We start from the raw sequence: 16,267 nt of genomic DNA, 5'->3' as shown, positions 1-16,267 counted from the left end.
GTGTTTGTGTATGTATGTGTGCACGTGTGCGTGTTTGTGTATGTATGTGTGCACGTGTGCGTGTTTGTGTATGTATGTGTGCACGTGTGCGTTTGTGTATGTATGTGTGCACGTGCGCGTGTTTGTGTATTTATGTGTGCACGTGTGCATTTGTGGGTGTATGTGTGCACGTGTGCGTTTGTGTATGTATGTGTGCACGTGTGCGTTTGTGTATGTATGTGTGTACGTGTGCGTTTGTGTATGTATGTGTGCACGTGTTTGTGTATGTATGTGTGCACGTGTGCGTTTGTGTATGTATGTGTGCACGTGTGCGTGTATGTGTATGTATGTGTGCACGTGTGCGTGTATGTGTATGTATGTGTGCACGTGTGCGTGTATGTGTGTGTATGTATGTGTGTGCGTGTTTGTGTATGTATGTGTGCGTGTATGTGTATGTATGTGTGCACGTGTGCGTTTGTGTATGTATGTGTGCACGTGTGCGTGTATGTGTGTGTATGTATGTGTGCACGTGTGCGTGTTTGTGTATGTATGTGTGCACGTGTGCGTGTTTGTGTATGTATGTGTGCACGTGTGCGTTTGTGTATGTATGTGTGCACGTGTGCGTGTATGTGTATGTATGTGTGCACGTGTGCGTTTGTGGGTGTATGTGTGCATGTGGGTGTATGTGTGCACGTGTGCGTGTTTGTGTATGTATGTGTGCACGTGTGCGTGTTTGTGTATGTATGTGTGCACGTGTGCGTTTGTGTATGTATGTGTGCACGTGTGCGTGTTTGTGTATGTATGTGTGCACGTGTGCGTGTTTGTGTATGTATGTGTGCACGTGTGCGTGTTTGTGTATGTATGTGTGCACGTGTGCGTTTGTGTATGTATGTGTGCACGTGCGCGTGTTTGTGTATTTATGTGTGCACGTGTGCATTTGTGGGTGTATGTGTGCACGTGTGCGTTTGTGTATGTATGTGTGCACGTGTGCGTTTGTGTATGTATGTGTGTACGTGTGCGTTTGTGTATGTATGTGTGCACGTGTTTGTGTATGTATGTGTGCACGTGTGCGTTTGTGTATGTATGTGTGCACGTGTGCGTGTATGTGTATGTATGTGTGCACGTGTGCGTGTATGTGTATGTATGTGTGCACGTGTGCGTGTATGTGTGTGTATGTATGTGTGCACGTGTGCGTGTTTGTGTATGTATGTGTGCGTGTATGTGTATGTATGTGTGCACGTGTGCGTTTGTGTATGTATGTGTGCACGTGTGCGTGTATGTGTGTGTATGTATGTGTGCACGTGTGCGTGTTTGTGTATGTATGTGTGCACGTGTGCGTGTATGTGTGATATCTGTTATGAATTTCATTATGTCACATTATTCTTTATATGCATAATAAAGGCCGAGTGTTCTAGTGTATGAGTACTGGTTTGCATACAGGTAAATTGTGGGTGAAAGCAAAAGTGTGTGTGTGTGTGTGTGTGTGTGTTTGCATGAGCCAGTGCATGTGTGTGTCTGTGTCTGCGTGAGGTCGTGCCCAGGAGACGCTGGGGTTCAGGGGTATACCTATCCCCGCTGTTTGTTTGTGGTGGCGTTTTGTCTCGTTGACGTTATTTAATCCCCACCTCGGCCTGGCCCTGGCTCGCTCCTTGGGGCTCTACTTCCATGGTGCATATCAACAGGCCTCTAATGAAAGTGCTTTATAATGTAATGTAATGTAATATAACGTCATCTAATGGGTCTAGCTTATACGAGCTGACAGAGGAGGGGCCGCACTCATGGAAGAGCTCTTGAAATATACATACAGGGGAGGAGAATGTTTGAGAACAAGCTGATGAGCTAAATGAGCCTTTTGTTCTTGTGGAGAAGAAATGTATACATGAAGTGTGTAATGGAACCAATAAAGCCACTGCAGGTTTCGGATACAAATATCTGGATAGTTTTTATTTTGATGGGTGGTGTGTGTATGGGGAGGGGGGGGGGGGGGGGGGTGAGGAGAGGAGGTATGAGACTTTCTCATCCAAGGACTCTTCTGCTACAGTGATTCGCTATGGAACCACTTGGGCTTTTAGTGTGGATCAATATCACAGTGTTGGAGAGAGCAAGCGAAGGGTATTGTTTGGGATTGTCAAATTTAAACACAACCTGCAGCCTCAAGAATGACCAATTCTTTTCACTTTTACAGTTATTCTTTTATCTCCATGGTTAGGCCTACAAGGTCTGTGTAGGCAATAAATCTGTCTCATATGACATAGACCGGGGGTGTCAAACATAAGGCCCGGGGGCCAGATCAGGCCCGCCAGCAGGTTTCATACGGCCCCCCAGATGTTTTAGGTAGGAAGGGGAAGTTAGAAAAAAAGATCCAGTTGTCTGACAATGTGTAATAATGAGCAATATCTCTATGATATGATAAATTGATACTACAAACCATCCTCAGGAAGGAAGAGGCTGAAAAACTAACATGGAATAGGGCATTTTAAGAGAGAAAGAGCAGTGTGACAGCAGTACATTATTTGTACTTGTTTGCTCATAAGTGATATCATCAAATAACACTCTGATACCCATGCAGAAAAAGATAATGACCATGACGGCCCACCACGAGGTCTCATTCCAACAAATCCGGCCCACTACCTGATATGAGTTTGACACCCCTGACATAGACTGACTGACCACATCATTATTAGTAGCTTATTATTATAAATAGAGGGACTGTGGAAATAAACTGCATCAATGCATTCTTATACACTTTATTCCCTTCAAATGATTTCTTTATAGCAACAACAACGTGTCAGCCTAAGAATTAAGCTGTTATGGTGGTTAATGTTAATTTTGCAACCTAAGCACATTTCTGTTTGGCTCATTCGCACTTTATAACCACAACTCAGTCCAACTTTTTTTGTTAATTTTGTTTTTATTATGGTGTTATAGCGCCACTCAGTGGTAGACCAAACATCCTACTCTGTGGGCGTTACCTTTTCTCTCAAACAAAGCCATTGTTGTGTGTTTCAATTGGTCCTCTACGCAAACGCCAGGCCCCGTATACGGAAGTGGGAAATTTCCCGGAAGCATGTTATACAAGAACTGAAACGATTACAACCTCGAATTGTAACAGTATTGTTTTTGTAGTCTGTAAAAGTGAAATTTAGTATAATAGATAAACCGAACGATCTTGACAAGTTTCCGATTACATTGATGATAAGTAAGAGCCATTTCCTGGTCTTTATTTTATGTTTATGTTCACAACATAGCTTAGAGGTTAAGTTAACGTTAACGTCAACTGTTAACGTTAACGTTTGTTGTGATTTTGGGAGCTCAAAAAAGGGTGAATGCTTACTGATAGTAGAAGAATATTTAAAAGTCAGCAAAATCTGATGATATTGTGGGCAATTAATGTCGATGAACCTGTGTCTGGTAATACCATAACACTCAGAAATGTTTGCTAGCTGTCGTCGTCGTTGTCTGGACCTTCCATTTGACCAACGTTAAAATTGCTTAAACTACACAAAAACGTTACTAACATGATTTTTTCGACCCAAAACGACAGATCATCTGTGGACAGACACCATACAAAATATTGTTTGTAATACACAACGAATGACCGTGGTAGTGTAGGAAAATATTTCAGTTGGCTCAGGACACCGGGTCTATTTAGGATCTTTGAACCATTTAACATTAGTCAAGCTAATCAGCGTTTTCACTCTTTCTATGCGAAACTGACATATCATAGTCGTTTACTGTAGACTAGATTCTTTTGATCGGTCTGTGTCCAACAACAAATCCTGTCTTCGAAACGACATTGTTTATTTTTTTATGAACAGTTTCCTTCCTTTCTGGGACATTTTGGTGAGCTGCCAACAAGCAACAGAATAGTTTTTGTTTCATCTTAAATAGCCCACTGCAACGGTGGTTTCGGGGGAAAAATAGATAAGGAAAGCTAAATCAGTCGCCTATAAATCATTACAGTAACACTCTGTGGAGCACATCAGTACATTTCATTGTATTTATTCTGTGATGATTAAGATAGCCAAACGGTGATGACACATGGGGCAACTTTTTGAGCAATCTTGCCAAGTTAACATTAGGCCACAGCTTCCTGATATTCTGATTGGATGGTCACGACTAATTGTCTGCCGATGATTCTCCAGTTAAGAAGTTCACCAGTTAAGAATGTGTTGCCTAATAGTGGGAAAAGTGCCCAAACAACATGTCCCGGCAACATTGCTGAGATGACTGACATCACCCTATGACTTTTCTGGATATACTGGATATTTTCTTGGATACAGTTTCTTCTCTAACTGGATCTGTGTGTGACTTCATTCCAGCAGGTCCTTCCTTGGACCTAGCCGTTGCACTGCTGAGACCTGTCGACTACCTCCATCTCCTCGTCCATTAGGAGCCCTGTGGTTGAGCTTTTCTCCCTAACCCTGCATAGCGTCTGGCTGGGGGAATGGCAGCCCGTGGAGGAACCATGCTGGGTACTTCCAAGATATGCCAGTTTAAACTGGTGCTGTTGGGGGAGACAGCCGTCGGCAAGTCCAGTGTGGTCTTGCGCTTTGTGAAGGGACAGTTTCAAGAGTACCAGGAGGCCACTATTGGAGGTACTGTGTGTGTGTGTGTGAGTGTGAGAGAGAGACAGAGACAGAGACAGAGAGAGGATATGGGTTTGTGTGTGTATCAAGTAAGGGGACCCTGTGTGGTGTGTATCAAGTGTGCTATGTGTGCGTGTGTGTAACTGCAGCTTTCATATGCTGTCACAGTCCAACATTGTTCACATTTCTCACATTCAGTACAGTTTAGCCTAGAATAGTCCATGCGGTGATCAAGAGCTGTTATGTAGAGATTTTCTGTGAAATCAGACAGAATCTTGTTCAATTACTTGAATGCCACATTGTTAATTCAATTTTCTTATAGTTTATGATGATTTGTATATTTTCTTCATTTGGTGGCTCTCACAGTGTGATTTGTGTTCTCTGTTCACCTAGAGTCTAGACTGTGTGCATTGTCAGTGTTGACTTGTTCTACTCTGCTATGAAAACAAAGCTCAGTGTCGCTATCAGCGGTCAGATCTCATGTGTTAGCTTTTGAATATCTCTTTTTCTGTTTACTGTGTGTTGCTTTTGTCATTCCTTCACCTTCTCTCTCTCTCTCTCTCTCTCTCTCTCTCTCTCTCTCTCTCTCTCTCTCTCTCTCACTCTACCCCTCTCACTCTCTCTTGCTCTCTCTTTCCCTGTTTGTCTCTCTCTCTCTCACTCTACCCCTCTCACTCTCTCTTGCTCTCTCTTTCCCTGTTTGTCTCTCTCTCTCTCTCTTTCTTACTCACTCACTCTCGTTCTGTGTCTCTGTCCATTGTGTAGCTGCGTTCCTCACACAAACGGTCTGTCTGGACGACACAACGATAAAGTTTGAGATCTGGGACACGGCGGGGCAGGAGCGCTACCACAGCCTGGCGCCCATGTACTACAGAGGAGCCCAGGCCGCCATCGTAGTCTTCGACATCACCAGCACAGTAAGAGACATGGACACACACACACACATACACACACACACACTTAAAGGAGCACTATTATAGCCTTGTGCCCATGTACTACAGAGGAGCCCAGGCCGCCATCGTAGTCTTCGACATCACCAGCACAGTAAGAGACATGGACACACACACACACACACACACACACACACACTTAAAGGAGCACTATTATAGCCTTGTGCCCATGTACTACAGAGGAGCCCAGGCCGCCATCGTAGTCTTCGACATCACCAACACAGTAAGAGACATGGACACACACACACACACACACACACACTTAAAGGAGCACTATTATAGCCTTGTGCCTATGTACTACAGAGAAGCAAAAGCTGCTATAACAGTCTTGGACAATGACCAGCACAGTAAGAGGCATGGACAGACACACACAGACATACACACTCTCACTCAAAGGGGCACTACCACAACCTGCTGCCCATGAGCACAGGCGGCTATCGTAGTCTGACATCACCCACACGCGCACGCACACACACACGTACACACACACACACACACACACACACACACACACACACACACACACAGCATCATTAGTGCCGGTAGAGTCACAGACTCTAGACGAGACTACAGACGAGCCTAGTCTACGACTTCACCAGCACAGTAAGAGACACACACACAGACACACACACACACACACACACACACACACACACACACACACACAAACAGAATTTCACTAGTGCTATGAGAGATACAGTAGCTGCATCGTTTACACAGTCAAAACACACACAGCACACATGTATACACAGCTTGCACACACACATACACAAAGCTTCTCTAATTCTCTAGGCATCAATAACTCACACACACCCACAAACAGTTGTTTGCTTGGAGCATACATGTACAGTTCAACACATTGTCATACTGTAGGTTTAACTTATATAGTAGTCATGTGAAACTACTGCATGTTCCGGTTTCACTATAACAAGTAGCCGCTTCCCTATATTGTCCGGCCAAAGCTGGGCGAATTAAGGCATATGGAGGCCAATTGCTTCCCCATGATCACCTCTGGAGCTTAATGGTGCCTCCACGGGGCGTCCTCAGAGCTACTGTCCCTGGGTCTCTGGCCTCACCTTTACCTTCCAACCAACCTGTGCTTAGTGGGGCTTGAGGCAGTTTCAAGGCGGAAGGCGGGTTTAACCATGGGCAGGTCAGGGCGATTCAGCACTAAAACATGTCCGGTAACCAGGCCTGCATTACTAGCGATTGCTAGCTAATTGATTTGGATTTGCACCACTATTCTCAGCATTTTAGGTTTCCAAGCACATACTGTGAATTTGAAGCAAATGGGTTTCACATCAAGATTCACAACAACACTCCTGTATTAAGTCATATTTCAATTCAAAACAACACTGGCTCAAACGAATACAACATGGCTGTATGGAAAGTTTAATGACCATATATTTACCAGTGGTTAATAATTGACCACTTTTTAGCCAGCCAAGGTTCCTTTTTTCCAGCCAGTGTTTTGTACTACATATGAACAATTAGCATTCTAGCCATGTTGCTCTACTGTAAACAAAGGCTAACGTCACTAAAAACAAATCTGGATTAACATTGCTGTATGAACCTCCTGGTTGTTTTACATTAGATCCAGGTCAAGCTGCCTGTGAGATGTATTGCTTAACTTCTAAGACACCACATTATATAAAGGAACAGATGAGTCTCCCTTGTGAAGGGTGCTTTATTTGTGTGTTATCTTAAGTGTTAATTTTCTACTGAGCAAAAGACGGCAACAACAACTTCTGATACTTCGAACTTCCCTCGCTTAATCTGGGTATGACTTCAACATCGAGGGTGGGATTTAGGACAACACACAGCCTGATGACGAGGAAGCAATTTTTGACGAGGAAGCTCAAATATCGTCTTATCTCGGCTTGGCTCGATAGTGGGTTTGCGGCTAGTGTGATCTGGAGTAAATGGGAAAAAAACAACCCGCATCACTCCAACACCATGTCAAAGGTGAGAAACCACAACGGGTCTCTCTAAAGCAGAGGGGTTCCTAACACCATTTGGACATCAGCGGTACTGTTGCCAACGGAGAAACGGTCGGCATGGGTTCAATTCCCGAACGCCACATTGCAAGTCCTTGCCAGGCTTTATCCCACTCACCTAACTTTACTTTTACTTCAGTAGCCTATAGCCAGATGGTATGACGTAGAACTGGGTTGTTGGTGGTTCAGGAGGATTACAGTATGGTACTGCCTCCCTCCTGTTAAAAATATAAGAATGAAATGATGATGCTTATCATAATGTATTGTATACCCTGTTTTTTCCTAAATGTGTATGTTTGAAAATGCACACACACTTATGCATAGTTTCATCCTCCAAAATATGTACCAGCTGTTATGGCCTGTGACATAAGTAGAACAGTGAAACACACACACACACACACACACACACACACACACACACACACACACACACACACACACACACACACCAATGGTTGCAGAAAGAGGCTTGCACATAGACCGGCAGAATGTATCACACACTACATATGACTTCAGGCAGATTTATGGTCTGTGACAACACACGCACACACACACACACACACACACACACCAATGGTTGCAGAATGTGGCTTGCAAGGGTGTGGGTTTGTTTTGCAGATGAGGCTTGTCCTTCTCATGCTGTATGACATAATCAGCGTCCTAAGATTGAGGCATAACTGCCCACTCACGGAAATGTAATGCTTTGAACATTGTAATGTTTTAAACAGAGGGATGTCATCTCATTGGTAACATATTGGTATTCTGCATTATGTCAGTGTGTGTTTTGGAATGTTTTGGACTCTCTCTCTTACACACACACACACACACACACACACACACACACACACACAGGCTTAATCCCATTCCCTCGGTAGTCAGGGTCCCTGCGGATCCTTAAAAAGTCGAAAGGGAGGTGTTACATTTTCATATGGGACCGCCGAGCTAGTGAAATGTCTCCATCCGTTTTTTTTTGTGGTTAAAAAAATACACGAAACCACAAGTGACCAGTGTACCTTTTGGGGGAAGCATTTGTTCTGTGTGGGTGTCATCTGCATTCTGTAGATCAAGAAATAGAAGGCTACTGGAGGAAGTGTAGTGGTTGCAGAGTGAAGATGTTTTTAACGTGTGTATCACTAAAGGTGTGAAAACAGTAAGAAAAAAAAATGTCTCTTATCCAAAGTTCAGAGGTGGATAAACTGAGTTTATTTGCGTTTAGCCTCCACTACATCCCTGAACCTAAGGGATTGACATTTGATTGGCAGTTATTTTACAGTGCATTACACCTTTGGTCGGCAAGATTGGGCTTGAGGAAGCTCTGGTGTTGAAGATGTTGATTGGAAGTGGGGGAAAATAATTGTCTTATTGGTTGATATGGGGTGTGTGATTGTGACAATAATAAGCAGAGAATGGCATTAATTATTTCTTTTAATCTCCTGTTGCTATGTCACTTTTTAAGTGCAGGCTTTTCAGGAGAAATCAGATTTCACACGCTCAATGTGAGGCACTCAGCAGCAGCAGTTGTTTTAAAGTGATGGTTCGGAGTAATTTCACCCTAGGGCCTTTGCACCATGACCTCGAGCCAACCACCCTCCCAGAAGCTGTTTTCACTTGGTCGAACATTGGTCAAGTAGCGCTATCAGGCGAATACAGAAACAAATGGCTTGTGCAGGCGCTTATGGAACCAATAGAGTATCTCGTAAGTTACCCCACTAATAATGCCCTGAATGGTACGAAACTTCTACAGTAGTACAAATATGTTCTGTACTCATAAAACGAGGCATTGGAAAGTTTGTAAGTACACCAGGAGTTTATTTAAATAACACTTGCCTGATGGCTTCTACTCTCTGCTGCTATCTACCGCTGCATCGACGTTACTTCCGTGATTTGGGAAAAACCCGTAAAAGTCCTGGCAGGAAGCGAGTTTGTTGTACTAAGAACTAGAACTGGTACTAAGAACCCCTGTGTTATCTGTGTGTGTACTGAGCTATGTGTCCCCTCTGTGTTGTCTGTGTGTGAACTGACGTGTGTGTCCCTTCTGTGTTGCCGTACTAAAGGACAGTTTCACGCGGGCCAAGAGCTGGGTGAAGGAGCTGCAGAAGCAGGCCAACCCCAACATCGTCATCGCCCTGGCCGGCAACAAAGCCGACCTGTCCAACAAGAGGACCGTGGAGTTTCAGGTGTGCAAGAAGGGATGTGTGTGTGTGTGTGTGTGTGTGTGTGTGTGTGTGTGTGTGACCGAGAGAGAGAGGAGTTCAAAAAGTTTGGGATGCAATGTTTGTGCCTGTGTAAGTTTGAATTTGGTAATTTGTTTTGCAATGTTGTGTAGTTCTGCTAGTGGATATGTTTTTGGTGGCAGAGGGAACAGTGTGATTATTGTTTGTTGTGTATGTTTGTTTGTTTGTCATCCTTCATGTCCAATATTATTTTTCTCTACACCTGAAAACAGGTTTTTATTGGCCACTTTCTTGTGGATTATTTTGGGTGGGGGTGTTGATGTGTCTATGCTGGGGTTTTTATTGAGGTGTGGATTATTTTGGCTGGGGGTGTGTGATAATGTAGCCTCGGGGTCCAGGAGAAGCAGAAAGGTTTATTGACTCAGCCAATATACTCCGAAAACACCCGTGAAAAGTAACCTATATTAATTACAAAAAAACAATACAGACTAGACAAAATACAAAAAAAACGCAGTGTCACACATTGGACTATAATAAGCCGCACAATCATCCTAACCACTCACAGCAGTGTCAGGTACGCACAACATGTGAAAATTTAGAGGCCTCACCTTCTCCCTCCACAGGGATTTAAAGTGACCAGGTGACCTCCCTAATTGGAAAAAACAGGCCTACTACTTATTGGGCTAATCAGCCAATTTGGGTACCCAGGGGCACACACCCCTTATTGCACCTCCAGCGCAAATACACAAACTAAATCAAAGAACCTGCAGTTGAAATCATAACACTATCTTTGGCAGAAAAATAACAGTAATAGAATCTGTGCACTCTGCCAAAGCATACCACCTACAATGAAAAAACATGGCAAAAAACATAATTAACTATAAATATAGTGACAGTGTGGGTCACTCTGTCACAGGGTGTTGATGTGTCTGTGCTGGGGTCTTTATTGAGGTGTGGATTATTTGGGTGGGGGTGTTGATGCGTCTGTGCTGGGGTCTGCTAATTGAGTTCACATGCTTGACCCCTATTTACCTGATCTTTGGCTTCCCTCTTGACCTTTGCCCTCTGCAGGAAGCTCAAGACTACGCCGATGAGAACAGCCTACTGTTCATGGAGACGTCTGCCAAGACAGCCCTGAACGTCAACGAGATCTTCATGGCCATCGGTAGGTTCTCCTTCTGTCCCTAGAACACCAAACCTGCTCTGTCTGTGGCTTCTCTCATAGACTCTGGTTAGGTAGACCAAGGTGCCCAGCACACAGCATCACAAGAGCTCATATAGGCTACTGGGGATCATTTATGTCAATACTGTAAGATGCTTTGTATGGAAATGGCTGCTAAATAGATCAATGTTATTCTATTTAAAGCTATAACTCAGTTAAACAGTTCACAGCATATAACAAGGGTCAATCTTCCATCAATCCAGTTTTGCTGCTCATTTTACATGTAACAATATAGCAATATATAAACAAAACCAATCAGATGAGTCACAACACAAGTACCATGCTATTATTCTGACGCTAGCGACCAATAGCAGGATTAAACCATACTAGCAACGTTTGGAAGAAAGCCTGATTTATGCTCCATTTTCGTTCAAAAAAAGAATATATCCATTTCCAATGGTGGTTTCTTTCATCCGTGTCTGTAAGCTTGCTGAAAATGTCCAAAATATGGACAAAAGGAATGCAAAGAAGCCTCTCAACCGATATCCAAATGTACCATTGGACATGAATGAGCCTTAACACATACTGAGGTTTCCAACAGGGATTCCCAAACTGTGGTACGTGTACCACCGGTGGTACGTGAGCTTCCACTAGGGCAGTGGTTCCCAACCTGGGGTCCGCCGACCCCACTAGGGGTCGCCAGAGATTGCCGGGGGTCCGCACAATGTTGCCTGGGCTGAGGTTGTAAGGTTACCAAAATTATATTTGCGCACATTAAATGTATAAAATCCCGATAACACACTCAAATAGATAATCAAAGTTCTGTATAATCCAAACTAAAACATATTTTTGTTCCACATTTAAATCTATGTAGCTATTTATTACCTCTGACCTCTGAACTTATAAGTTTGTAATTAATCACTTTATTCTTTTTGTGTGTGTATGCGGGTAGGAGTTTGGGTAGGGGGCCCTGGCTTGTCTTAGACACAGGTAAGGGGGCCTTCAAGGGAAAAAAGGTTGGGAAACACTGCACCAGGGGGTACGTGAGATGAAAAGGGTAATGGCGGAAAGGTGTGAGAAATTATTTTTTTAAAACTCTTCAGTATATGTTCTCTTTGTTCTTTGTGTTTCATAATGTTGTTCTCCGCATTGTTTTTTTGTTTTTTTTTTTACTGTGAGAGCTCACAAACCAGTTGCACATTTTGATTTTGTTATTTGGTATCATGTAGGGCGGCTAATTAAACATGATGCCTGGAATGCGTCAATAGAATGCGTTACGTTTTTATGTGTCGGATGGTGGGGGTATGCGAGCCGAGTCAGAATAGAGGTGGTGGTACGCGAGAAAAAAAGTTTGGGAACCGCTGCTTTAGGACACAAGAGGGGGTGCCATATTCTATAGCAGCACCATGAACAAGACAGGAGCTGGTCATAGATCCAGAGAAAAGTGTGACAGGGGCACATTTTCTGGACAGGACTCTCTGACGACTTGATGTCATGAGTCAATAGGGTCACTTAATCTTTGAAGACACGTTTATTGATGACACAAGCTTAACAGTTATAGTTGTGGATTTGCATTGATTCCTTTGCCTAATTGGCCCATTCACTGATTAACCTCGACAGTGACAAAGAGCCTGTATTCTAGGTGCTGACCTGCAACGCTCTGTCAGTGGATTGATGTTGATTACATTTGTGTTGTAAATGGCATAGGTTCTGCTTCAGGTGTATAAAATGGCAGTTTGTTAATTTATTATGGAGTGGCCCCTATTTAAGGTGACGCTCACAAGAGTAAATCGCAGATTTGTAATCATGGGAAACAAATTGGTATTTCTCATAACAAGGTGTGTGTGTGTGTGTGTGTGTGTGTCCGTCCGTGTCCATTGACAAGTGTTTAATTTTAGGCAGACACAATAAATGGGTTTAAAAGGAAATGTAGTTGAAAAGGTGCTTGAGAGTACTTCAGTTTGATGTGGAGTGAATGAGACCCTTGACCAGGTTCCACTCTTCTGCTCGACTGACCTTCCAGTGGATGGGATTTAATATTTGTGGCTGAACTAAACTATAGGCAGCTTTAATTAAACCGGTCAATTAAATCATTTTAAAATCTCTCTAGGAATTAAATAATGTTTGAACTTGGTCACAGAATTGCTGCATCAGTGTGTCAGTGTGGACATCTTTAGTGTATGTTTGGCCCTGAGTTTATTGTGTGTGTGTGTTTAGTGTGTGTGTGTGTGTGTGTGTGTGTTTATTTGTGTCTGTTCAGTGTGTGTTTGGCCCTGTGTTTTTAGTATGTGTGTGTTTCTGTTTGTTTAGTGTGTGTTTATATGTGTCTGTGTTTGTGTGTGTTTGCTGTGAGTCAGTGCTTGTTTTCCCTGTCAGCCCAATATTCCCAGTGAGTCTGCCTGCATACGCTGCACAAACAGTTTGTCATGATTAGTGAGGGAGTGAACACAGCCTGTCAGAACCCTTTGACTCCACTCTGGTGGGAGCTGGATGGAAGTAGACACAGCTTTTGTTGTTGCACCCCCCCCCCCCCCCCCCCTATTTTAAATGCACCTGGGTCACCGTGTGTCAGCTGTGGCTTCCTCCATTACCCTGGCTCTTGTGTCATGTCAGCTATTTACGTGTGTGGTCAGCCTGTGTTTGAGCATCCTCCACACAGTCTATTTGAGGGGGCCAGTCACTTCATCTGACATAGAGTGCCGGAGTGTGCTTTTCACTTCAGTGTTTTTGATGATCCCACTCAATGAATGTCAGAGCAGCCAATTTCTTTCTATTTCATTGTTCGGCTTAGGCCTACAGCTCTCAATCTCGTTCATCGTTTTTAGACCCTGAGACATTTCTTTGTTTCTGGGTGTTTAGATTGGTGCGGTTGAATATTAATCCCCAGGTGATAACACTGGCGTGCCACATATACCACACATTACTGTTTTACATACCGCATCATTAACCCAGACATGGCCACATATGCCCTCTCTCTCCTGCGGTGTGGAAGGAACACTGCTTAGCCTGCATAGATCCTGTGTTGGTTTGTGTTGACTAGACAGCTTATCGTCTTACATTCCCTAGATGTCATATATTAGAAATAGACCTTCTATTTGAGACTGATAAAATGCATTGTAACTATGCTACTCATATCTATAATAGCAATGAACTGGCAATAGCAACAGCACACATCACACTCCTCTAGTCTTTCAACATTTAATTAGCCTTGTCCATGTCAACCTGCCACTGTCCCCTCTACAGCCATTTTGCATTTTGAAGTGAAAAAATACCCTGATAGGGGGATAGGGGACCCTGACGAGATGAAACTACAAGACCAGACCAGACCAGACCATTCTTCTCCTCTTAGAGACAGATACTGAAGTCCCCTGCAAAAGCGTGGAAAGCATCAACCAAGTCCATGGTTTTAGCCACAGTAACGAATCCTCTACAATCTAGATACTGAACCTCTCCCCTGTACCCCAAATGTCTTGCGCTTTGTTACCTTCATTGTAACAGCCCTTATCCCCTTGCTCTGTTTCTATAGCAACTGTTACCCTTACCCCTTATGCCTTACGGCTTATCTGCACCTGCAATTTGTATCCTCGTTCCTTGTTCCACATACCCTGTAGCCTCCTCTGGGTCAACATTATTTATATTGCGCATTTCATATACAAAGGTCATTCAATGTGCTATATATAAATAAAAGCAAATAGGAATAGCTATTAAAAGCGTAGAAGGGCAATAGTCAAAGAATAGTTTAAAAAGTATTAAAAAAAATAATAACAAGAAGAAAACATAAAACACACAAGGTAATGGTACATAAAAGCATAAAAGGGCAGTCGTTTAAAAGTGTTTAAAAAGTAATAATTAAAACATAAAAAACAACATAGAATGATTATACTAGTCAAGAACCCAGTGTACAGCAGCACTGTATGGAGATTCTTGAAGTAGTTCCAAACTGTTCGCGCACACATATTTATTTCCTTTCAGGGCCAAGATGGCCGACCACAGGGCTCGATAGTCCCCCTCATGGAGTATTAACACCCAAATAGTTAACACTCAGTTTCAGAGAAACCCGGTAAAGCTGTAACTCTCGAACTGTAAAGAACGAGCTGTTAAACTCCCCATGCCCAATCTGTCTATTCTGTTGGAATGACAGCACAATGGGTGTCAATAAAAAGAGTTGATGTACCCGTACCTGTGGCCTGCTGTGTTTTTGGATGATGTGTTTAGAATGTGATTCTAATTCTACATATTAGGAGCTAAACCTGTTGGAAACAGAACCTCTCGAAGTGTCCCTCTGACCATGTGTGTTTGGGCTTGTGCTTTGTCTGCTTTGTGAGCACGGTAATTGTAATGGTGGTCTTGTATATCTGCAGCTAAGAAGCTTCCGAAGAGTGACCCCCAGAGTGGACTCGGAACGGCAGGCCGGGTCAGACCTGGAGTGGACCTGAATGAGCCTGCCTCCCAGAGCCGCATGGGCCAATGCTGCGGCAGGGGCAATTAACCAATCACAAAGGAGAACACAAGCTTGGGCTGCTGGATCAACAGGAACAGAGACCAATCGCAGGAGAGAGTTTTTAATTTATATTTGCCGCAAAAAAAGACTAGCATTTAAACTGATCACAGTCTAAAAGTTGTAACGATCATCGTAATAAGCTAGAGGGACTCCACACACTCAGCTCTATCTCCTTGTTCTAACCTCTACCCTTTTATACCCCTGTCTGTAACATTATGGTATTTAAAGGTTATCTATCACGTCTTCAAGTTTATGGTTCTTAAAGGACATCATGAGGATTTGGTGTTAGGTGATTTCTGTTTATCCGGGTCCTTCCCACTTTGTTGCTCTGAAGGAAAGGAATCAGGGATCAGGGAGAGGGGCCTTTCTCCCGGGTCCGCGCTCGTGGGTTTGTAAATTATCTGTTGTTGTTGTTGTTATTTTAATGGTGGTGTGGGCTTGGGTTGAGTGGTGGGGAATGATCTGAGAGGACACTGCCTTGTGCTGCACATCATCATGGACTCCGCCAGAGCCACCCCCCACAAATGCATATATGTATGTACACACACACACACACACACACACACACACACACACACACCTGCCTACACAATACAAATATTACATACTTATACACACTATCTGTACACATAAACTTACACACACACATATACACAGATGTAAACACACAGTACACATCCACAGACACAGGCATCCATACACATATGTCCGGCTTCATGCTTTTTCCAATCTGTATAAAATGCATTAAAACCGTTCAGAAGTGAAATGTAAACATGAAGTGTTTTGTATATTGAACAGATAAATTATAAGCCTATAATCATATTTTGTGTTCTGTATAACAATCATGAAGCACAAGGGACTGACCTACCTTTTCTTTATAATTTATAAACTATACATAAAATACCATCTAATTCA

At 43.2% G+C, this 16,267-nt stretch overlaps 1 protein-coding gene across 2 annotated transcripts; it reads left to right on the top strand.

Annotated features, from left to right (window-relative positions):
* The first annotated feature begins 3,021 nt into the window (after nucleotides 1–3,021).
* On the top strand, nucleotides 3,022–16,267 carry LOC121700705 (ras-related protein Rab-5C-like). Of its 2 annotated transcripts, none has more exons than XM_042083910.1 (6): nucleotides 3,022–3,178; nucleotides 4,305–4,577; nucleotides 5,334–5,485; nucleotides 9,570–9,692; nucleotides 10,761–10,854; nucleotides 15,213–16,267. In XM_042083910.1, exons 2-6 carry the CDS (start codon nucleotides 4,427–4,429, stop codon nucleotides 15,338–15,340), a joined length of 648 nt encoding a protein of 215 aa, XP_041939844.1. In that variant the 5' UTR covers nucleotides 3,022–3,178; nucleotides 4,305–4,426; the 3' UTR covers nucleotides 15,341–16,267. The 2 variants fall into 2 exon arrangements, with proteins under 2 accessions (XP_041939844.1, XP_041939843.1); XM_042083909.1 differs by having other exon boundaries at nucleotides 4,302–4,577.

The sequence above is a fragment of the Alosa sapidissima genome, chromosome 24 (genome assembly GCF_018492685.1).
Source record: "Alosa sapidissima isolate fAloSap1 chromosome 24, fAloSap1.pri, whole genome shotgun sequence".
Classification (NCBI taxonomy): Eukaryota; Metazoa; Chordata; class Actinopteri; order Clupeiformes; family Clupeidae; genus Alosa; species Alosa sapidissima.
The sequence above is the reverse complement of the archived record's forward strand: the minus strand, read 5'-3'. Positions and strand labels throughout refer to the sequence as shown.